The 23,521-nt window shown below is 45.8% G+C and overlaps 1 protein-coding gene across 5 annotated transcripts in view; it reads right to left on the bottom strand.

Annotated features, from left to right (window-relative positions):
* Positions 1-23,521, bottom strand: part of FRMD5 (FERM domain containing 5) — a 141,768-nt gene that overhangs the window by 41,906 nt on the left and 76,341 nt on the right. For all 5 annotated transcript variants that reach the window (XM_029575859.1, XM_029575860.1, XM_029575861.1 and 2 more), the window contains 2 exons: positions 16,787-16,850; positions 100-191 (listed from right to left, as the gene is read on the bottom strand). In XM_029575859.1, coding sequence (XP_029431719.1) covers positions 100-191; positions 16,787-16,850 — 156 coding nt within the window. The remainder of the gene's footprint in view (positions 1-99; positions 192-16,786; positions 16,851-23,521) is intronic.

The raw sequence follows: 23,521 nt of genomic DNA, 5'->3' as shown, positions 1-23,521 counted from the left end.
GATTATCACATTGCTAAATGCTTTCATCCTGGCCCGCTCAACATGTCCTTCCCCAAGAGGAAGGAGTGTCTCTCGGCTACATCTCTGCTTTCTGCTTACTTATAAAAGGACTGGTTTTCTACCCCACATTTCCAGAGATGTTTGCAGGCTTCTGGGGTTGAGGCAAAGTATGTCAAAACCATCTTCCTGTCCTGAGAAAAGTCAAGAAAAAGAACAGTCAGCTACGAATATAAAGATATTAAACGGCAATATAAACACAACTTTAAACGGATTGGCCACTGTTGGAAACAGGATACTGGGCTTCATGGACCCTTGATCTGATCCAGTATGGCAGGTTCTTATGTAAATGTATGACAAATTATGGAAATGTACAAAATTGTTATGTAAATGAAAAACTATGGCATAAATATACTATAGCAACACTAAACAGAGGGCAATAATCCAAGCCATTTCCACTGGCAAAACGCTTTTTTAGGGCCTGATTTCCACAAGGATTTGCGCACAGAAACTCCATTTTCTGCATGTAAATGGCTGTTTGAAAATCAATTTGAGGTCTATGAGCACTTTTGTGCATTCTGGGGGGAGGGGGGCAAAGCTGGGGTAGAAAAAGTATTTAAGCGCATACATTCCATTATAAAGTCATAAGCACAAAGTTACACCAGATCTTCAGCAAATGTAATTTTGTATCTGCATGCTTTGAAAATTCAGGCTAAATTCTGCATGTAAAATATGCCCGCAGACTTCAGAGGGAGGTATCTTCGAAGGATAATAATGAAGCATTAAAGTTAGGGCATCCCAATAGAGAGGTTCCAATAATAAAAAAAAAAGTAATCCATGTGCCTATAAGTAAAGAATCACCTGAACTAAAAGATTCCAAATGATCCCTGACAACTGAAAAGCAGAATGAAAATACAATCAAAAAACGCACTTTGACATGTTTGCATGCCAATACCAGAAGTCTAAGAAGTAAGATGGGAGAATTAGAATGTATAGCAGTGAATGATGACATAGACTTAATTGGCATCTCAGAGACATGGTGGAAGGAGGACAACCAAAGGGACAGTGCTATACCGGGGTACAAATTATATCGCAATTTCAGAGAGGAGCACCCGGGAGGAGGTGTGGCGCTTTATGTTCGGGATGGCATAGAGTCCAACAGGATAAATATCCTGCAAGAGACTAAGGGCCGGATTTACGTGCCGGGGGGGTACGCATGCCAGGCCTATTTTATAAAAGCCTGGCAATGCGCGTAAAGCCCCGGGACGCGTCTAAGTCCCGGGGCTTTACAAAAGGGGCGGTCCGGGGCCAGAGCCCTCTGGCACAGCGGCCATTTGCCTCCAGGCAGGCGCAGAAGGTATAATAACAATTTGGGGGGGGTAGGTTAGTTTAGGAGAATGGGGGAAGTCCTCGGGCGTCGGCGCACGTAAGATGCACTAGTGTGCATCCCCTTGCATGTTTGCCGACCCCTGATTTTATAACATGTGCGCTCCTGCACATGCTATCAAATCGGGCATACATGTGTGTGCACTGGGTAGCGCGCATACATTTCAAAATCTACCCCTAAATGCACAATCAAATCTTTATGGATTGAAATCCCTTGCGTGTTGGGGAAGAGTATAGCAATAGGGGTATACTACCATCCACCGGTCAAAATGATGAGATAGACAGTGAAATGCTAAGAGAAATTAGAAAAGCTAAACAAATTGGCAGTGCAATCATAATGAGAGATTTCAATTACATTTATCCAGTCAGTATTGGGGTAACATAAAAAATGATAGAGAGATAAAGTTCCTGAATGGAATAAATGACAGTTTTATGGAGCAATTGGTTCAGGAACCGATGAGAGAGAGAGAGAGCAATTTTAGATCTAATTCTCAGTGGAGACCAGGATCTGGTGAGAGAGGTAAAGGTGGTGGGGCCACTTGGCAATAGTGATCATAACATAATCAAATCTGAATTAATGACAGGAAGGGGGACAGTAAGTAAATCCATGGCTCTAGCACTAAACTTTCAAAATGAAAACTTTGACAAAATGAGGAAAATAGTTAAAAAAAAAAACAAAAAACAAACAAACCATAATGAAAGATGCAGCTACAAAGGTAAAGAGTGTGCATCAGGCGTAGACATTGTTAAAAAATGCCATCTTAGAAGCACAGTCCTGATGTATTCCACGCATTACAAAAGGTGGAAAGAAGGCAAAACGATTACCGGCATGGTTAAAAAGTGACGTGAAAGAGGCTATTTTAGCCAAAAGATCTTCATTCAAAAATTGGATCCATCAGAGGAAAACAGGATAAAGCATAAGTATTGGCAAGTTAAATATAAGAAACTGATAAGACAGGCTAAGAGCAAATTTGAAAAGGATTTGGCTGTAAAGGCAAAAATCATAATAAAAACTTGTATAAATATATCCAAAGCAGAACGTCTGCGAGGGAGCCAGATGGACCGTTAAATGATTGAATGGTTAAAGGGGCATTTAGGGAAGATAAGGCCATTGCGGAAAGATTAAACAAATTCTTTGCTTCAGTGTTTACTGAAGAGGATGTTGGGGAGATACCCATTCCGGAGACGGTTTTCAAGGGTGATGATTCAGATGAACTGAACCAAATTATGGTGAACCTGGAAGATGTAGTAGGTCAGACAAACCGAAGAGTAGTAAATCCCCCTGAACCGGATGGTGTACACCCCAGGGTTCTAAAAGAACTCAAAAATGAAATTTCAGACCTATTAATAAAAATTTGTAACCTATCATTAGGTTACAAATTCCATTGTACCTGAAGAATGGAGGGTGGCACATGTAATCCCGATATTTAAAAAGGGCTCCAGGGGAGATTCGGGAAACTACAGACCGGTGAGCCGGACTTCAGTGCCGAGAAAAATCATGGAAACTGTTACAAAGAAAAAAATCTCAGAACATTTAGATAGACGTGGTTTAATGGGACACAGCCAGCATGGATTTACCCAAGGGAAGTCTTGCCTCAGAAGTCTCCTACATTTTTATGAAGGGGTGAATAAACATGTGGACAAAGGTGAACCAGCAGATGTGGTGTATTTGGATTTTCAGAAGGTATTCGACAAAGTCCCTCATGACAAGATTCTAAGAAAACTAAAAAGTCATGGGATATGAGGTGATATCCTTCTGTGGATTGCAAACTGGTTAAAAGACAGGAAACAGAGTAAAATTAAATGGTCTGTTTTCACAGTGGAACAAGGTAAACAGTGGAGTGTCTCAGGGATCTGTACTAGGACCAGTGTTTTTAATAAATGATCTGGAACGGGGCACAACGAGTGAGGTTATCAAATTTGTGGATGAAACAAAATTATTCAGAATAGTTAAATCACAAGCAGATTGTGATAAATTGCAGGAGGACCTTGCAATTCTGGAAGATTGGACATCCAAATTGCAGATGAGATTTAATGTGGACAAGTGCAAGGTGTTGCATATAGGGAAAAATAACCCTTGCTGAAGTTACACGATGTTAGGAACTACCACCCAGGTTAAAGATCTAGGCATCATAGTGGATAATACTCTGAAATCGTCAGCTCAGTGTGCTGCAGCAGTCAAAAAAGCAATGTTAAGAATTATTAGGAAGGGAATGATTAATAAAACGGAAAATGTCATAATGCCTCTGTATCGCTCCATGGTGAGACAGCACCTTGAATACTGTGTACAATTCTGGTCGCCACATCTCAAAAAAGATATAGTTGCAATGGAGAATGTACAGAGAAGAGCAACCAAAATGATAAAGGGGATGGAACAGCTCCTCTATGAGGAAAGGCTGAAGAGGTTAGGCCTGTTCAGCTTGGAGAAGAGATGGCTGAGGGGTGATATGATAGAGGTCTTTAAGATCATGAGAGGTCTTGAACGAGTAGATGTGAATCGGTTATACACACTCTTGGATAATAGAATGACTAGGGGGCATTCCATGAAGTTAACAAGTAGCACATTTAAGACTAAATCGGAGAAAATTATTTTTCACTCAAAGGAAAATTGGTTCTTACCTGCTAATTTTCGTTCCTTTAGTACCACGGATCAGTCAAGTGGGTTGAGCCTCCTGTCCAGCAAATGGAGACAGACCAAAACTGAAAAGGTACCCTGCAGCCCTTCAGTATAACTATTGTCAAAGCAGATAACTATAAAGATAACCAGTAAAAGATCAAGCAAGTAACAAGAGAACTAAGAAAACTGAACAATTGAAAACAGTGAATGGACTCTGTATATGATCGCTCTTGCATAGATATCCACTGTCAAAGAGATGCTTCCGGTGCCTCCAATTATAATCACCGATGAAGACAGCCAGCATCCTGTAAAGGAGAAAAGAAGCTTTGAGCAGACGGCAGGAAAGTACAGGGAAGGGTGTCTGGACTGATCCGTGGTACTACAGGAACAAAAATTAGAAGGTAAGAACCAATTTTCCTTTCCCTGTACGTACCCGGATCGGTCCAGACCGTGGGATGTACCAAAGCTTCCCTACAGAGAGTGGGACCGAGACAGTCCCGCTCGAAGCTCCTGCCGACCGAAGGAACCAAACACTGGCGCCTGTACATCAAGGCGGTAATGTCGAGCAAATGTATGCAGGGATTTCCACGAAGCTGCCCTGCATATTTCCTGCGGAGAGACAGATTGACTCTCTGCCCAAGAAGTAGCCTGAGAACGCAAGGAATGAGCCTTTAGGCCCTCCGGAACCACTCGGCCTTGCCAGATATAGGCGGACGAAATCGCCTCCTTCAACCACCAAGCGATTGTAGCCTTGGAAGCCTTGTTTGCCCCTATTTGGGCCACTCCACAGGACAAAAAGATGATCAGAGACCCAGAAGTCATTTGTAACCTGAAGATAACACGTTTTACATCAAGGCGGCGAAGATCACTCCCAACCATACTCGCTATATCTTCAGGAGAGAACGCAGGAAGCTCCACCGACTGATTGACATGAAAAGAAGAAACAACCTTTGGCAAGGAAGAAGGCACAGTTTTGAGGGAAACCCCTGAATCAGAAAATCGCAGGAAGGACTCCCTAAAGGACAACACTTGAATCTCCAACACCCTTCTGGCAGAGCAGATAGAAACCAGGAAAACGGTCTTAAGCGTCAGATCCTTAAGAGTAGAACGGCGGAGAGGTTCGAAAGGTGCCTCGCAGAGAACCCGAAGGACTAAGTTAAGACTCCACGAAGGACAAGTGGTATGGATAGGCGGATTCAAATGCTTGGTGCCCTTGAGGAAATGGACAACATCCGGGTGAGATGCTACTGCGTAACCATCAATATTGCCTAAGAGGGAGCCGAGAGCGGATACCTGCACCCGCAATGAGCTGAATGACACACCTTTGGAGAGGCCCTTCTGGAGGAAGGAAAGAACCAGAAATACCGGAGCTCAACGAGCTGAGACACTCGATTCCGCACAGACATTTTCGAAAACTTTCCAAACGTGGACATAAGCGAGCGAGGTAGACTGCTTACGGGCTCGCAGCAGAGTGGATATAACTTATTCTTTATATCCCTTTTTTCTTAGTCTCCGCCGGTCAAAAGCAAGGCCGCTAGACAGAAACGATCCGCCTGGTCAAAAAATAAGGGACCCTGACGGAGCAGGCGTTGGAGATGACATAGGCGGAGAGGACCGTCCGTTGCCAAGTTTACTAGATCCGAGAACCACGGTCTGTGGGGCCACTCGGGCGCCACGAGGATGACCGGTACCCTGTGGAATTCTATTCTTCTGAGAACTTTTCCCACTAGGGGACAAGGAGGAAACATTTACAGGAGAACGTCCTTGGGCCAGGGAAGGACCAGTGCATCCACTCCTTCCGAGCAGTGCTCCCTCCAGCGGCTGAAGAATCGGGGAGCTTTGGCATTGCTCAAGGCTGCCATCAGGTCCAGATGAGGCGGACCCCACCTGCAGACAATCAGATCCATCGCTCCATCTGATTACACTGGGCAACAATGAAAGTGTTACTACCTAAAAAGTTCCTACTCTGTAGTAGCTTGATGTGCTGAACACGAATATGACCATGAAAAGTTTTTATTGGCTCTCGTTTTGAAGATATTTAATATAGTTCACTTTCTATGTTTAGTCATTTAAATTTATCCAGAAGGACTGTAAATAAGCCTAGAATGATGTAATATTGCATCATATTGCATAATACCATTATGCACACATCATCCAGAGTTTATTACATCATTTTCTGATGCAATGCAGTTCTACTGCCATGCTGCTGCTGAGTAAGCTGACGTCAGCAGTGTACTATATGAAGCCCAGTCAGAAAGGGTGAGCATTTGAAATATTCATGCTGGCTGACTACTGCTGGACACTCCGCAGAGATGCTCCCGAAAAGGTGTACAAGAGACAAGCAAATAAATCTAAGACGTAGTCTATGACTTCATTTTTCAAACGGTATTAACCGTAGGTCTCCTACTATTGGCATACAATTCAAGATGTAATTATATTATTGCATATTACAAAAAACCTAGAGCCAATTTTGCATTTTCACATTCATGTTTAGCACATGGAAATGTATAAGAATTGACTAATTTCATTTCCGTAACATGACTTTTGTGAAAATTTGTTGCCCGGTGTAACTCCCACTCGCCGGGATAGAGACGCTGATGACTCAGGAAATCGGCTTGCACATTCTCCTTGCTCGCTATGTGGGAAGCTGCTAAGCACTATAGGTGGCGCTCCGCCCAGGCAAAGAGCTTGCTGGCTTCTAGGGCCACCAAGCGACTCCTGGTGCCCCCCTGTCGATTGATATATGCCATCGTGATGGAGTTGTCCGAGAGTACTCGCACCGCTTTGTGGCAGATCAGCAGAAGAAAAACCTTGAGAGCCACGCGAACCACTCGGGCCTCCAGGCGATTGATGTGCCAGAGTGATTGGACAGGGGACCAGTATCCCTGTGCATAGCCTGGGACTGGCAATCTGCTCCCCACCTGGAGAGGCTGGCATCTGTCGTGACTATAATCCACTGCGGAGTCTGTAAAGGACATTCCCTTCAGGAGGTGCGTTAGCGATAGCCACCATGGTATGTCGGCGATGGTGGAGTCAGAGAACAGGAGAGTCATCCAAAACTGTTCCGACACCGGCTTCCAGCGGGATAGCAAAGCTTTCTGTAAAGGTCGCATATGCGCAAAAGCCCAGGGGACCAGGTCGATAGTGGAAGCCATGGTTCCCAGGACTTGAAGGTAGTCCCAAGCCGTCAGAAGCGGAAGAGAGAAGATTTCGCACTTGGTCCATCTGTTTGAATGCCCAAGTATGGACTAGGACTCCTTTCCGACGGAGAGCGGCTGCCACCACCACCATGACCTTGGTAAATGTGCGCGGCGCAGTGGCTAGACCAAAGGGTAGAGTCCTGAACTGAAAATGCTGGCCCAGGATGTTGAAGTGGAGATACTTCTGATGCTCGCGTCGGATAGGTATGTGTAAATAAGCCTCCCTCAAGTCGAGAGAGGCAAGATATTCGCCGGAGCGAACAGCCGCTATTACCGCCCTCAGGGTTTCCATTCGAAAATGAGGTACCTTGAGGGCCCGGTTGACTCTCTTGAGGTCCAAGATTGGACAGAAGGAACTGTCCTTTTTCGGCACCATGAAGTAGATGGAATACTGGCTGGCTCCTTGTTCTTCCACCGGGACTGGTACTATGGCCCCCTAGCCCCTGGAGCCTGGCAAGTCTGGCATACGGCAGCCCGCTTCCGTTGTCCGCAAGGAGAGACTATGTACAGATCCGGCAGATCTCGAGCAAACTCTAATGCGTAACCTCTCTCTATTATCTCGAGGACCCACTGGTCTGACGTGATTTTGACACATTCCTCTAAGAACAGGGAGAGACGACCACCTAAGTTTGGAGCGGAGAAATGGGCTGGCCGGATCTCAGTGGGAGGCGGGCTTTGCGGTGGGATGTTGTGGGTTACCATCTCGGAAGGCACGACGGCCCCGAAAGGAATGAGATCAGGACTGAGATCTGGAGGAATTCCCTCTAGGGAAAGAACCTCGCGCCCTATTATACCTTTGCTGGCCCTTGAAATGGGAACTTGTAGGGAAAAAAAGACCTCAACTGTTTAGGGAGGTCCTCCGGTAGCTTATGGACCTTGTTCTCACCCAAGGATTTAATAAGCAGTTCTAGGTCCTCGCCAAATAGCAACTTACCCTTGAAAGGAAGTGTGCCCAACTGAGACTTGGAAGAAGAGTCCACCGACCAATTGTGCAGCCAGAGGAGTCGTCTGGCTGACACCGCTGAGACCATCGCTTTGGCCTGTATGCGGAGTAAGTCGTAAGCATCTGCTCCATATGCCACAGCACCATCCAACCTTCAGCCTGCTCCGCCTCTGCAGACGGAAGGTCCTGGGTGCTGAGCAATTGTTGAACCCACCTAAGACTTGCCTGCTGCATGACAATGCTGCAAATCGTCGCCCAGACTCCTAAGGCCAAAACTTCAAAGATACGCTTGAGATGGAATTCGAGCTTGCGGTCCTGGATATCTTTCAAAGCCGTGGCTCCCACCACCGGAATAGTGGTGTGCTTGGTGACCGCAGACACAGTAGAATCCACCTTGGGAATTTTAAGCATTTCCAGGCAATCCTCAGGAAGAGGATAGAGCTTGTCCATAGCTCTTCCCACTCATAGCCCCGACTCAGGAGCTTTCCATTCCCAAAGAAGCAGCACCTTGTGCATGGGATGGAACGGGAAAGTGCGTGGAGGTGCCCTGAGTCCCGCCAGGACTGGGTCCACGTGTGCCGACATCGCGGCCGTGATAGTATCCTCTGGAGGAATTTCAATTCCCAGCTCCTGAAGGATGAAAGGAATGAGTGGCTCCAGCTCTTCCCTTTAAAATAAGCGGAGCACTCGGGGGTCATCCCCCTCTAGAGGAGGAGCTTGCACCGACAGATCCTGATCTGGAGCCCCCGGCACTAGCTGAACCCTAACGGACCCCTGCACATCTGGCGTCGCAGGAGCGAGCGGGGAGGGCATCCGTGGGATTTTAGCAGGAGGGACCACCTTGGGGGGGGAGGGTTCCTCCTCCTCTTGTAGGCTAGCCAGATAAGATTTGTGCATTAATAGCACAAATTCCGATGAAAAATGTGGCCTGGATTTTCCGGGAGGGGGAGGGGAGGGAGGGTCAGGGTCCTCATCCTGAGTACGTACAGGGCTTAAATCGGGAGGAGAAATATGAGATTCAGGCTCCTCTCCCTCCTGCAGCCCCGAATCGGGAGCTGCAGTGATTCCCAAAATGGCCGCCGTTCCCGCAGATTGCCGACTCGGGAACGGCCTGGCCATGCGGTGGGAGGACCACCCCCCGGTCGCCAGCCTGATCGCTGCCATGGAGGGACCTTCCCCACCCCGTAGGCACCCAGAACAAAGCCCTTCGCGGGAGAACCGCAATGCAGGCTCCCCGCAGGCTAGACAGAGATGTGAATGCGGCATGACTAAAGTAAAAAGTGCCGCGAGGCAGGAAAAACCAGCTGAGCTGTGCTGCCCTGAGAGCGGGTGCAGGAGAACGAACCCTGCGCACTCCTTCTCTGACAGAAACAAGCTGCCAAGTAATAAATAGCCTCTTAAATATGTAATGCCTCTTAATTAATTAATTAATTAATTTTTTTTACTTTTGAAATGCAGGGGAATGAGCTTCCCTGCTAGCACAGCCAGGGAATTAAGCGTCCTGGGGCAGAGGCAGCTATATAGGGGGAGTGACTGGACCACCAGCATCACCCCAAACACAAGGTTCACCGGGAAGGGAGCCTGGGCTGAGTAACTCAAGGGGTAATCCCCCCCCTAGGCCCTCCCAAGAGCGAGGAGACAGCGCTGTCTCCTGAAAGAACAGAGCCTTTTCAAACTTTTACAGATTTTTTTTTTTTTAATTCAGAAAGAATAAAAATACTTGCTTGATCCTGACAGAGAGTGAAAAAAAACCCCCACAGGGCAAAGGCTAAGTACTAAAGCCAGGGAACCACAGGGTGAGCTGCTTGCATCTGCTGGAGACAGACAAATACTGAAGGGATGCAGGGTAGGCTCTGTCCTGATATAGGATACCCTTTCAGTTTTGGTCTGTCTCCATCTGCTGGACAGGAGGCTCAAACCACGGTCTGGACTGATCCGGGTACGTACAGGGAATACACAATTAAGCTCTGGAATTTGTTGCTAGAGGATGTGGTTAGTGCAGTTAGTATAACTGTGTTTAACAAAGGTTTGGATAAGTTCTTGGAGGAGAAGTCCATTAACTGCTATAATCAAGTTTACTTAGGGAATAGCCACTGCTGTTAATTGCATCAGTAGCACGGGATCTTCTTGGTGTTTAGGTAATGCTGGGCTTGATGGACCCTTGACCTGACCCAGCATGGCAATTTCTTATGTTCATATGTCTCTCCCAATGGAGGCATTACCTTGATGGCTCTGGATCATCAACTAACATCAAAGCAAGCACTGTGTTTCAGAATTGTATCCAGCCCCATGATCCTTCAATTGCTCTCAATATCTGCCCTAAATGGAAGTTCTCCTCAAAAGGCTGCAGATGCCCAGATCTGCTTGCGTACCAAAGTTTTTCTGCAGTTTCCAGAACAGAAAAACTTGATCACACTGGTGCACCATGTGGTCACGCTCTATGAAGCAAGAGTGGGGTATAGAAACAAATCTATTCTAGTTTTCTCCCAGTGCAAGCATCTTGGAGACAGAGCAACCATCAGTGACTGGTGGGGCCAGAGGGCAATTTTATTTTACTTATTCATTTATATTAATGGGTTGTCACTTCCAGTTTCCTCTTTGGAAGCAGAGCAACCAGTAGTGACTGGTGGGGCCAGAGATCCATAATGGGTAGAGCAGAGTTGCTTATCTGTAACAAGTGTCTTTGAGGATAGCAGGATGTTAGTCCTCCCACATGGGTGACATCATCAGATGGAGTGTCGATGCGAAAAACTCATGTCAAAGTTTATAGAACTTTGACTAGGCACACTGAGCATGCTCAGTATGCCCTATACCATGCGGCCACGTGAGTTCCTCTCCAGTCTTAACACAAAATTTTATATAAATGAAAAATGAGGAGAAATCCAACTCTGCAAGGAGGCAGATAGATTTTGTGAGGACTAACATCCTGCTATCCTTAGAGAACACCTGTTACAGGTAAGCAACTCTGCTTTCTCTGAGCACAAGCAGGATGGTAGTCCTCACACATAGGTGAATCCCTAGCTACAGGCTGCTCCCCAACACAAAAAGGGACCAACAGACACCAAACCAGGTGTCAATGGGCACAACAGCAATGCTATTGGTAATGGGGGGGGGGGAGGGAGGGACAGACAGCCTGAACCCAAACAAAGGGCCCTAGGCAGGGAAGGTTGGATGCTACACCTCAAACAGTTTCCGAAGGACAGACTGGCTGAACCTACTGTCGCATCGGCCATCCCTATCCAGACAATAGTGAAATGTGAATGTGTGGAGAGAACTCCACATCACAGTCTTACAGATCTCCTCCACGGGAATTGCTCACAAGTAGGCCACCAACGCTGCCATGGTTCTGTCAGAATGAGCCTTGACATGACCCTTGACATGAGCCTTGGCATAACAGAAGGAGATGCAATCTGCTAGCTAATTGGATAGTGTCTGACAATGGCAATGCCCATGCCCAACCTATTCCTATCAAAAGAAATAAAAGTTGGGTGTGCTGTCTATGGCCTTTTGTCTGCTTCAGACAAGGTTAAGGCTTACTTGCAGTCCAAATTGTGCAGTACTCATTTGTTTGTTGCTAATGGGGCCTGGGAAAGAAAGTTGGCAGATCAATGGACTTGTTAAGATGGAAGCCCGTCCACACCTTAGGCATGAACTTATGGTGCGTACGCAAGACCACCCTGTCATAATAAAACTTAATGGAACATGAATAAGTCACTAAAGCCTGGAGCTTGCTGACCCTGCGCACTGAGGTGGCCACTACCAAAAATATGATCTTCCATGTCAGGTACTTCAGGTCGCAGGTGCACAGTGGCTCAAAAGTAGCTTTCATCAGCTGAGCTAACATCACGTTGATGTCCTAAGACACAGTGGAAGGTCTTAGAGGAGACTTCAATTGAAGCAGATCCCGCATAAAGCGTCAACTATAGGCTGTACAGAGATGGGTGTACCATCTACACCATGGTGGTATGCGCCAACTGCAATGAGATGAACTCTAACGGAGTTGATTTGTAAGCCAGCATCCGAAAAGCGTAAGAATATTATCAAGCAGTTTTTATGTGGGGCAGGAGATGGAGCTAGTTGAAAGCTTCTAGAAGCCACCAGGACCCAAGACGCATCCTCAGAGATCGAGTGGTTGCAAAATTAAATTCTCTACATCCAGGTTGTGAGTGATAGGGCCTGGAGATTGGGACGTTGTATCCTGTCTTGATCTTGCGTGATGAGATCTGGGGAAGTCCCCAGAGTGATCAGTCTCTGGATGGACAACTCCTGTAGGAGTGGAAACCAGACCTGTCTTGGCCAATAAGGGGCTATGAGGATCATAATCCCCTTGTCCTCGCGAAGCTTCAAGAGGATTCTTTGCCACTAAGTGAATCAGAGGATACGCTTACAGAAGGCCCTTGCTCCAATGTTTTCCATGTGATGTGTAGAGGGAGCAGAACCGAGGCACTTTCCTGTTGCAAGGGGATGCAAACAGATCTATGTTCAGGCTCCCACAGAGGCAGAATATCAGATTCGCTACCCCTTGGTCCAGGGACCACTCGTGAGGTCTGAAGGCATGACTCAATCTGTCCGCTACCACGTTCTCTGTCCCAGCCAGGTATATGGCCCTGAGCACCATCCCGTGGGACAGGGTCCATGACCAGATCTGGACTGCTTCCTGACACACGAGGTATGATCTTGTGCCTCCCTGCTTGATGACATTCCACATAGCTAACTGGTTGTTGGTTTGGATCAGGACAACTTTGTTGGATAGCTGATCTCTGAAAGCCCATAGCATGTACCTGATTTCCCGAAGCTCCAGGAAGTTGATTTGACAACAGCTTTCCTGAGCAGACCAGAATCCCTGGGTGCTGAGTCCATCTGCATGAGCTCTCAAGCCCAGGGTGAATGCATCCATGTTTAGGACAATTTGGATAGGAGGGCTTTGAAAAGAGATCACCCATTCCAGATTTGAAAGTACCCACCACCAGGACAATGAGTACCTGAAAGACAATGTGACTCAGATGCAGTCCTAGAGATTCTGCGTGGCTTGATGCCATCTCAACCTAAGGGTTCTCTGGGCTCTGCACATGTGTAATCATGCCAAAGGAGTTGCAGCCATATAGCCGAACAGCTTCAACATGTGCCAGGCTGACACCTGCAGGCTCTGCTGAATATCTGCTGCAATGGTTGTCAAAGTGACGACCCTTTGACAAGGCAAGAAGGCCTTGGCCTGAGCCATGTCTAGCAAGGCTCCTATGAAGTCCAGTTAAGGTGATGGGCTAAGATGGGACTTCGGGTAGTTGATGACGAACCCTAGCAATGCCAACACAGACGGTCAAGCGCATGGACCTGATGACCCTTGCCTGAAATGTGCTCTTGACCAGGCAATTGTCCAGATAGGAGAAAACATACACTCCCAGCCTGCAGAGGTGTGCTACCACCATGTCCAGGCATTTTGTGAAGACTCGCGGAGCTGATGCTAGCCCAAGTGGCAACCCTCACTGCTGAAGTGCTGTTTTCCCACCACAAATAGGAGATATTTTCTACGACAGGAAGATCTCGATGTAAGTGTATGCATCCTTTAGATCGAGGGAGCATAGGCAGTCCCCTCTTTGCAAAATGGGGATTCAGGTGTCCAAGGAAACCATCCTGAACTTTTCTTTTTTTAGAAATTTGTTTCAAGGCCCTTAGGTCTAGGATGGGATAGAGTCCTCCTGCTCCCTTTGGAATCGGGAAGTACTTGGAGTAAATTCCCCACTCTCTTCGTCCTGGTGGGACAAGCTCGACTGCTCTGGCTATTAAGAGGGAGTAGAGTTCCACTAGCAGTACCTCCTGATGCGCTACCTACCTCCAAATGGGCTCGGGGACCAATTTGGTGGGACACCCCATAGATTCAATTGGTACCCCTGGTAATTACTGGTCTGATGCTCTACTGGGCAATTGGTTCGCGAAGAACCGCAGTCTGCCCCCAACCGGATGGTCCAACGTCATGGGTACGAGCGACTGGCCTACACTCCCTATGACACAGTCAAAACCCCATCCCTGTTGTTGACTAAGGCACCAGCTGGGGTTTGGGGGCTCTCTGCTGCCTGGGACATCCTCGATAGCCCTGATGACATTGACGGGAGCAAGGGGGCAGAGGATAAGACTTCCTGTCTCGTTCGCTCCAGCTTCCTAGAAGAGAAGAAGGGTCCAGAGTGTTGGCAGAGAGTTGTTGGAGGGTTTCATGGTGGTCCCAGAGCTGGGTCACTGTGTCCCTCATCCTATCTCCTAAGAGATTCTCCCCAGTACACAGCACTTCAGCAGTACCTCGGATCAGAGATTCAAGGCCCACAGCCATGCCATGTTGTAGGCACCATTTCCCGCTGCAGAGACCCTCGATGCAGTTTTGAAAACACTGTATGTTGCTCAGATCTCATGTTTTTCCGCACTCTAGGCCCTTATGCACCAGTGACATGAGGGTGTCCTGCTGCTGTTGAGGCAGCTGCTTGGCCACCTCCTGCACCTGCCTGCCAGATATCCCACGAGTATGGCTCATGTAGAGCTGATAGGAAGAAATGCAGGCAACGAAAATGGCCACTTGAAACACTTTCCTCCCAAGAGCATCCATCGCTCTGTGGTCCTTCCCCTGGGGCACAGAGGAATGGATCAGAGAACGCTAAACTCTCTTGAGAGCAGATTTGACTACCCACCAACTGGTGAGGAAGCTGATGCTTATCGAATCCAGCAGTCTTCTGGACGAGGTAAACCCAGTCAGCCTTCTTATTACCAGGAGGCACTGTGAGGGTGTGTTCCCATATCCTCAGTAGCAGCTCCTTAAGGATCTCATGTACCGGGATGGTCACGATCTTCGTAGGAGGCACCATGAACTGGAGAATCTCAAGCAGTTTGTGCCTGGCATTGTCCTCAGTAACGGAAATGCGATGGCTTCCATCATCACCCTCCCAAACCATGCAAAGGTTAAGTCCTCAGGCGGAGACATCCTTAGCTCTTCTGGAAGAGAAGGGTCTGAGGGGACACCATCAGAGCCCTCGGAGGACTTCAAGGTGTCATCCCCCCAGGGGTCATAGGGACTCTCATCCTCGCTGTAAGTCACAGGAGATGGGGCCCTAGGCGCTCAGCCTTCGTCCAGAGGTACAAGCACTTGCAAAGCTGGATGGGGTGCTATAGGCCTTGGCTTCTCTGCCAGCCTAGGTACAGCTTTCGCCTCAGAGGAATTGGCAACGACCACTATCGGTAGAGGGAGGCATAGGTGCCACACCAGGAACCAATGCTGTCCCAGGACCCAAAGCCAGCTGGGTCGATAATGTACCAATGAGTGCACTGAGCTTCTCCAGTAATGGTTCTAGGCCGGACAGTACTGGTTCCAGTGCAATTAGTGCCACAGGACTAACGGCATGTAGTACCAGTTCCACAGTCAGCTGGACTTGCTGCTCCAGCTCCTTCTCGAGCATTGCCAATGCCAACACTGACTGGGAAAAGGAGGAGTGGCCAGGCCTTCTTTGGACCAGTGAGGCAGATCAGTGATTGGCATCAGGACTAGTGGAGACCATCACAGACCCTCAGAACCAATGGAGGACTGGCATTCCTCGCCACAGGGTTGCTTCAGGGGCATCGCGGCATGAGCCAGTGCATCCCTATGCTCGGCACTGTGCACTGACGGGAACCGGTGCCAATGCTTCTTCAGCTTCCCTCTATGCATTGCCTGGTCCTTCCTCTGTGCCAAAGCCAAAGATGAGGAGCCAGACGTCTCAGCCTGAAGATCGACGATGGTCAGCCCTATCCGCTAATGACACCAACGGTCCCGTCAATGTTGATGGTGCAGAGTCCATTGGTGCATCTCGAAGGTCCATTAATGCCAATCCTGATGGCTCGGTCTTCTTTGGGCAAAAGAGCTGCTCCATCTTGTTGAGTCGAAGACTATGTCCTTTCAGGGTCATCTGTGCATATAAGCAGCAACCCCGGATGTCATGTGATGCCCCCAGACAGAGGACACATCTCTCATGGGAGTCTGTAAAGGACATGGTCCTTGGACACCAAGGGGCATTGTCAAAAACCAGACTTGACCACGATGGGACGAAGTAAAAAAAAAGCCACAAAATAAAATCGATGGTAGAGGGCGTCAATGGCTGGTGGGCACCGAAGCACTGCCACCATGGGGAAATCAACCGCGAAAGCAAATTTGCCAGCAGCGTCTAAAACCCTAACTAGGAACACTACAGGGAAGCATCGAATACTGCAAAGTAAAAACCTGCTGAAAGTGAGAAAAATGTTTTCCAAAAAGCCAAAGTGAGCTCACTCACACTGCAATGCTTACAGTTCCATAGAAAAATAGAGAATGGAGAGGGACCCTGCATGGACGCGTGGTATACGGCATGCTGGGCATGCTCAGTGTGCCAAGTCAAAGTTCTAGAAACTCTAGAAAGTTTTCCATGTCGGGGCTCCACCTGATGATGTCGCCCATGTATGAGGACTAACATCCTGCTTGTCCTTGGAGAATCAATTTGTTGCCTCCCAGTGCACACCCTTTGGAGGCAGAGCAAGCAGCAGTGACTGATGGGGCCAGAGGGCAATTAATAGGTGGTCGCTTCCAGTTCCCTCCCAGTGCATACCTCTTAGACACAGATAAAGTGGTAGTGGCCGGTAATATCCCTCACTCACCTCTTTCTGACTGACAGATACATAAAAGGTTTTGCCTTCAAACTTCATTTTGGCCACATCATTCCTAAAATAAAAATGGCTATTTTTAGAGTTTAGATGTTACTTTGGGAATGCTTACCCCTGACAGTTAGCTTTCCTAATACCACACCTGGTATCTACATACCCTGTGCAACTTATTCCCAGCAGAAGGGACCACAGAGTGTAGCAAAGACAAAATTAGCTCTTCTGCTCCTGGCTTTGTTGGGATGGGGAAGAGAGGATTTATTTATTAAAGCACTTATTTACCTAATTATCTACAATTCTAAGTGATTAAAATAACATTGATAAATCAGAACAAAACATGAGTAATAAACAAACATATATAAAAAAGGAAAGGATCCTGCAGTCAAGTAAAGGAGGACAGGCATTCTTCAGAGAACAAGAGAAAATAGCCTGGGCAAATGCCTTCCTAAAGGGCTTATCATGCAGCCATTTCAGTACCAAAGCACCTGCAAGGGCAAAAACCCTAATGAGGCCTACAAACTGAATTTCTAATAATCAGAACAGTGAGCAGGGAAAGCGCCGAGGAGTTTATTTAAAAGATTTTATATATCGCAAATTGGGCAGTGACCTGACTGGCTAAGCGGTTTACAAGTAAAAACATTTATAATTAAAATAACAATTCAAACAATACAATGTGCACATCATTGAGTTACATTTGCTAACGCTAAAAACAACATAGCAGTAAAGTCAGATAAAAATGCAATCGGAGTTAACAGTATAGTAGAAATCATGTTAAGTGATTTTGTATGCTAGAGTAAAAAGATGTGTTTTTAAAGCTTTTTTAAATTCTTTAGTGTTTGTCATTAAGCGAATTTCCTCTGGAAGCGTGTTCCAGAGGATTGGCCCGGCAACTGAAAAAGCCAATTCCAAGTGTGTTAGTTTTACTGACGGTATTTCCAGGATGCATTTGTCCATTGAGCGTAGTTGCCTAGTTGGTTTGTAGATTCTCAGAAGTGTGCAAAGCCATACTGAATTGGTGTTATGTAATAAATTATGTATTATTGTGAGTATTTTATATGTAATGCGGTAAGATATTGGTAACCAGTGTAAGTGTTGCAAAATTGGGTGATGTGATCTCTGCGTGGAATATTATAAAATACACAGGCAGTGGCATTTTGAACAAGTTGTAAAGAGTGAGTAGTAGAAATCGGTAAACCTAAATACAGAGCATTGCAATAGTCTAGACTTGTTAAAATTAGAGACTGGGTCATGGAACGGAAGTCTGAAGGTAATAGTGGTTTTAATTTTTTTAACATATGAAGCTTAAAAAATGATTTTTTTTTACTAAAGCCGATATATTTTTGTTATAGAAAGTCTGGCATCTATGATAGTACCTAAGTTTTTTACATGTGATTTTATTACAATTTCTTGTCCTTCAAAATTGAATATAGGAGGGGGATGAAATATAGAGTCGGGTACTACTGATAAAAATATTAATTCTGTTTTTGTAGTATTCAATTTTAATCTGTTGTGAGAGAGCCAAGTTTTTATAGCTGATAAGTATAGATAGCAGTGAAAAGGTTTTTTTTCCAAGTGTCAGTGAAAGGGACAATGAATTGAATGTCATCTGCATCTATTTTGAATGTTAAGTTCAAGCCGGTTAAAAGATGACACAACGGTAATAGGTAAATGTTGAAAAGTAACGGTGACAATGAGGACCCTTGTGGAACACCCAATTTAGTATTGTACCAATCGGATTTTGAGTTACCAACAGTGATTCTTTGTGAACGTTCTGAAATAAAACATCTGAACCATTTTAGAGCTATACCGGTGATTCCTATTTGTTCAAGATTAAACAGTAGAATGTCATGATTTAAAGTATCGAAAGCTGGTGATATATCAAGAAATACCAATATGTAGTCCGTATTTGAGTCAAAGCCTCTAATAATAGTATCAAATGAAGAAACCAGTAAGGATTTTGTGCTGTGTCCTTTTCGGAAACTGTGTTGATTGACATGAAGTTATTATATTCTATGTATTCAGAGAGTTGACGAAATACAACTGATTTGATGATTTTTGATATTGAAGGAAGGGATGCAATGGGTCTGTAATTAGAGGCATCTAATAAATCTTGATTTTTGTCCTTTTGAATTGGTAAAATAGAAGTTTTTTTGAGTGATGCAGAGAATATGCCTTGAGATAAAGATGCATTTACAATATTAGAAATAGAATGAGCAGTATGATGTTTGATATTTTTCAATAAGTATCCAGGAGAGGAATTGAAAGGACTGTTAGGCTTTGATTTTGCTAATATATTGGTTATGGTAGTGAGATCTTGGGGTAGTGAGAATGGGAAGGGTTAATCTTTGGTTAGCATGGTGGTGGGAGCTAGGGACTATCTGAAAATTGTTTCCCAGCTCCACAGCAAGGGAACTATCTCAAAATTACTTCCCAAGTCCACAACTAGAGACTATATGAAAATTACCTCTCAGCTCCACTGCTAGGGAATTATTTGAAAATTACTTCGAGGTACACAACTAGGGTTTATCTGAAAAACTATCCTCAGGGAGACCAAGATGGGCTGGAGAAGACTTTGGCTAGTAGGATGAAGGAGGCAAGATCTTTAAGATATAGAAACAACCAGGGAGTTCTGCTGGGAGCAGGTTATGTGAGAAGAGGGAACAGGAAGGGGAAGTGAAGATCTCGAGGTAATAAAAAGAGAAGGGAGCTCTGCAGATAATAGGGTCAGGAAGTGTAGGTATGTGGGTACCAGGATGAAGGAGGTGAGGTAATGAACAGAGGGTTGTAGGAAGAAAGGTTTTAGTGTTTGGGCAATAAAGGGAGAAGGGAAATTGTTTATGTAGTGGGGTGGGAAGTCTTCACAAAGCAGGGAAGGTAAAGGTTGGCAATCAGGTGACAGTTTCAGGGTGAGGAGGTTATTACAAGGGTGAGGAAAAGACTGGACAGTGGGAAACGGCAAATTCATCTTTGGGTAAGAGGTTGGGGTGCATGGAAATTGTTTCATAGTAAAGTGGGAGGGGAGAAATCTGATAATTTTACAGTAAGGAAAGACCCCTAAAGTCCATCACTTGTTTATCCACCTGTAAAACTGAAAGGTAAAAGTGTGAGACAGGCCAAAGGGACGTGTCAAGAAGTACATTCTCAAGAGCAGATAATCGGTGACATACCAGAGAGAGACGGAAGCTGATGATGCCTGTAAGAATTCTGCATTTTTCATTAATTTAAATTGTAATACAGAAAATATTTTAATTATTACTCAGAGTGATTATATTGTGGTTGAGATATCAGGGATGGGTATGATTTCAGGACAGATAATGGGTGAGATATCAAAGAGGGATATGCTCCCAGGAGTTGATAACAATGGGTGCATATTAGGGAGTGGAATGCTCTCAGGACAGATAAGAATGGGTGAGATATTAGGAAGAGGTGCACTGTCACGAGCTGATAACAATGAGTGAGATATCAGGAAGGGGTATGCTCTCAGGAGCTGAAAACTTGGGTGAAATATTAGGGAAGGGGACGCTCTCAGAAGCCGATAACTATGGGTGAGGTATCAGGGAGAGGTGTGCTCTTAGACAGATAAAGGAAAATTGGTTCTTACCTGCTAATTTTTGTTTCTAGAATACCACAATTCAGTCCAGATATATAGGTTTTGCCTCCCTGCCAGCAGATGGAGACAGAGAAGAAAAGCTTTACTGACACTGCCACTTAATCCAGTGTGCTACCTATACCTAAGCCAAGATGAGATCAAATTTAAAACATTAACTTAACTCCCTCCCCCTGAAATGAGCCGAAGGAAGGTGTAACCCCTAAACTGGAGCTGCCTCGTCAACTATAAGTATGAGAACTTCCCAACCAGCAACCAGTTCTGCTCTATTTACATACTGAAAACAAACAAGAGCAGTCTTTCTGAAAAAGGGTGGGGCTCTGGATTGATCTGTGGTATTCTAGGAACAAAATTAGCAGGTAAGAACTAATTTTCCCCTCCTGTTCATACTCCAGATCAGTCCAGACCCAAGCCCCCTAAACTGGGAGGTACTGAGAGAGACTCGCTTGCAGTACTCTCTCCAAACCCAGCCGAATCCAGTGCCCAAACATCTGAACGGTAATGTCTTGTGAAACTGTGCAGCGAAGACCAAGTGGCTGCCCAACAGATCTGCAGAGAAACGGACATTCTGCCCAAACGGACGTCTGCACCCTAGTAGAATGGGCAAGCAACTCCTCTGGACCTTTGCAAATATAAGCCGACCCAATTGCCTCTTTCAGACACCACACGATAGTAGCTTTGGAAGCCTTACACCCATTTTTCGTTCCACTCCATAGAACAAAGAGGTGGTCAGATTTTCAAAATCCATTGGTAACCTTGAGATAACACAACAAGGCCAGACAAATATCCAGGAGATGAAGCTCCCTCACATGCGGCAGCGCCAAATCCAAATTTGGAAAGGCAGAAACTACCTTTGGCAAGAAAGATGGAAAAAATCTGAAGAAAAGGAGTCCTACAAGATAAGGCTTAAAGCTCTGAAATCCGTTTGGCTGAACAAATAGCCACAAAAAAAAAAAGACTTCTTTCAGGGTGAGATCCTTTAAAGTCGTCCTTTTCAATGGCTCAAACTGAGCCCCACGGAGCACCCTCAGTACCAAATTAATGTTCCATAAGGGGACCCACCATTATCATTGGCAGGCACAAATGCTTCGTACCCATAGAAAAAGTTGCTCTTCAGGTTCACCACTCAGCCCAATGAGCGCAACCTGTCCATAACCCTCTGTACCAACTCATGACACAGAGCCTCCAACTTCGCCTTAATGACCAGTTGTCTAGATAAAGATGCACTAAGACTCCTTCCTTCCGCAGAGCTGCTACTACCACTACCATCATCTTGGTAAAGGTTCACTGCACCATCACTAACCTGAATGGAAGCTCGTGAAACTGAAAATGATTCCCCAGGACCATAAATCTTAGGAACTTCTGATGTTCTGTATGAACTGGGATGTGCAGACAAGCCTTGGTCAAATCTAACACCACCAGGAATTATCTTTTGTGGACTGCCGCAATCACAAATCGAAGCATCTCTGTCCAGAACCTCGGCATTCAGATGCATTCACCTTTTTCAAATCCAGAATCTGTCTGAAAGTTCCCTTTTTTTTTTTTTTTTGGCAGCATGAAATAAATGGAAACCTTCCTTTCCCCTGTTCCGCTATGGGAATGGGCACAATCATGTCCAGATGTCTCAAGTGCTCTAATGTGGTGGAATGCGCAAGGAGAAATCATGTAAGCTTCTCGAATGGGATGAGGAAATTCTAATGCATAGCCATCTATCAACACTTCTAGGACCTACTGGTCTGTTGTGACTTTGATCCACTATTCATAAAACAGAGCAACTGCCCCCACACCCCAACAACTTCCAAGGAACAGAGGATGAGCCTTTCATCGTGAAGCTTTACTCACTCTGGATCTTGGCCACAGCATTCTTGGACTGACTTACGCGTGCCTCAAAAAGACTGCACTCCCCCTGAGTTCTTTCTCTGCAAGGAGGCTGGCCTTCCATTCGACTGATATCTCCTGTTGTCTATAAACCGTAGATAAAAGGGAGCACTCTTCGTTTCCTTTTGGTTTATCTTCGGGCAACCTATGCCCTTTTGACTCTCCCAGGTGCTTCACCAACTGCTCCAGGTTATCCCCAAATAAGAGCTTACCCTTAAAGGGGAGAGAGCCCAGCTGAGATTTGTACCACACATCTGCCAACCAATTCCTCAACCACAGGAGTCTTCTGGTCATCACTGCCGACACCATAATCCTGGCAGACATATGAAATCAAGTCATATAAGGCATCCACCACATAGGTCTTTGCTGCCTCCAAGTGTTCCACTTGCTTAACAGAGGCTGAGGAAACCTTGTTGTTCGCTTGCGAATGCTGTACCCAGTGCAAACTGATGCCCGGATGTCTAAAGCCAAGCTTCAAATATCCTGTTGAGCTGTTTCTCCAACTTCCAGTCCTGTGTGTCATTCAGAGCTATCGAACCTGCCACCAGAATAGTGATCTTCTTGGGTACTGCCAAAACTGAAGCATCCACCTTCAGAGTTGCCAAAATCTCCAAGGCCTTCTCTGGCAAGGAGTACAGCTTCGCCATTGCTCTCCTTACCTTGAGGCTAGTATCTGGAGTGTCCCACTCCCTAGCCACCAACTTCTGATTCATATAGGGAAAAATAACCCATGTTATAGTTACTCAATGTTAGGTTCCATATTAGGAGCTATCACCCAAGAAAGAGATCTAGGCGTCAAAGTGGATAACACATTGAAATCGTCGGTTCAGTGTGTTGCGGCAGTCAAAAAAGCAAACTGAATGTTGGAAATTTTTAGAAAGGGAATGGTGAATAAAACGGAAAATGTCATAATGCCTCTGTATCGCTCCATGGTGAGACCGCACCTTGAATACTGTGTACAATTCTGGTCGCTGCATCTCAAAAAAGATATAGTTGCGATGGAGAAGGTACAGAGAAGGGCGAACAAAATGATAAAGGGAATGGAACAGCTCCCCTATGAGGAAAGACTAAAGAGGTTAGGACTTTTCAGCTTGGAGAAGAGAAGGCTGAGGGGGGATATAATAGAGGTGTTTAAAATCATGAGAGGTCTAGAACGGGTAGATGTGAATCTGTTATTTACTCTTTCGGATAATAGACTAGGGGGCACTCCATGAAGTTAGCATGGGGCACATTTAAAACTAATCGGA

The sequence above is a fragment of the Rhinatrema bivittatum genome, chromosome 13 (genome assembly GCF_901001135.1).
Source record: "Rhinatrema bivittatum chromosome 13, aRhiBiv1.1, whole genome shotgun sequence".
Lineage (NCBI taxonomy): Eukaryota > Metazoa > Chordata > Amphibia > Gymnophiona > Rhinatrematidae > Rhinatrema > Rhinatrema bivittatum.
This window is presented reverse-complemented; position numbering and strand designations above follow the sequence as displayed.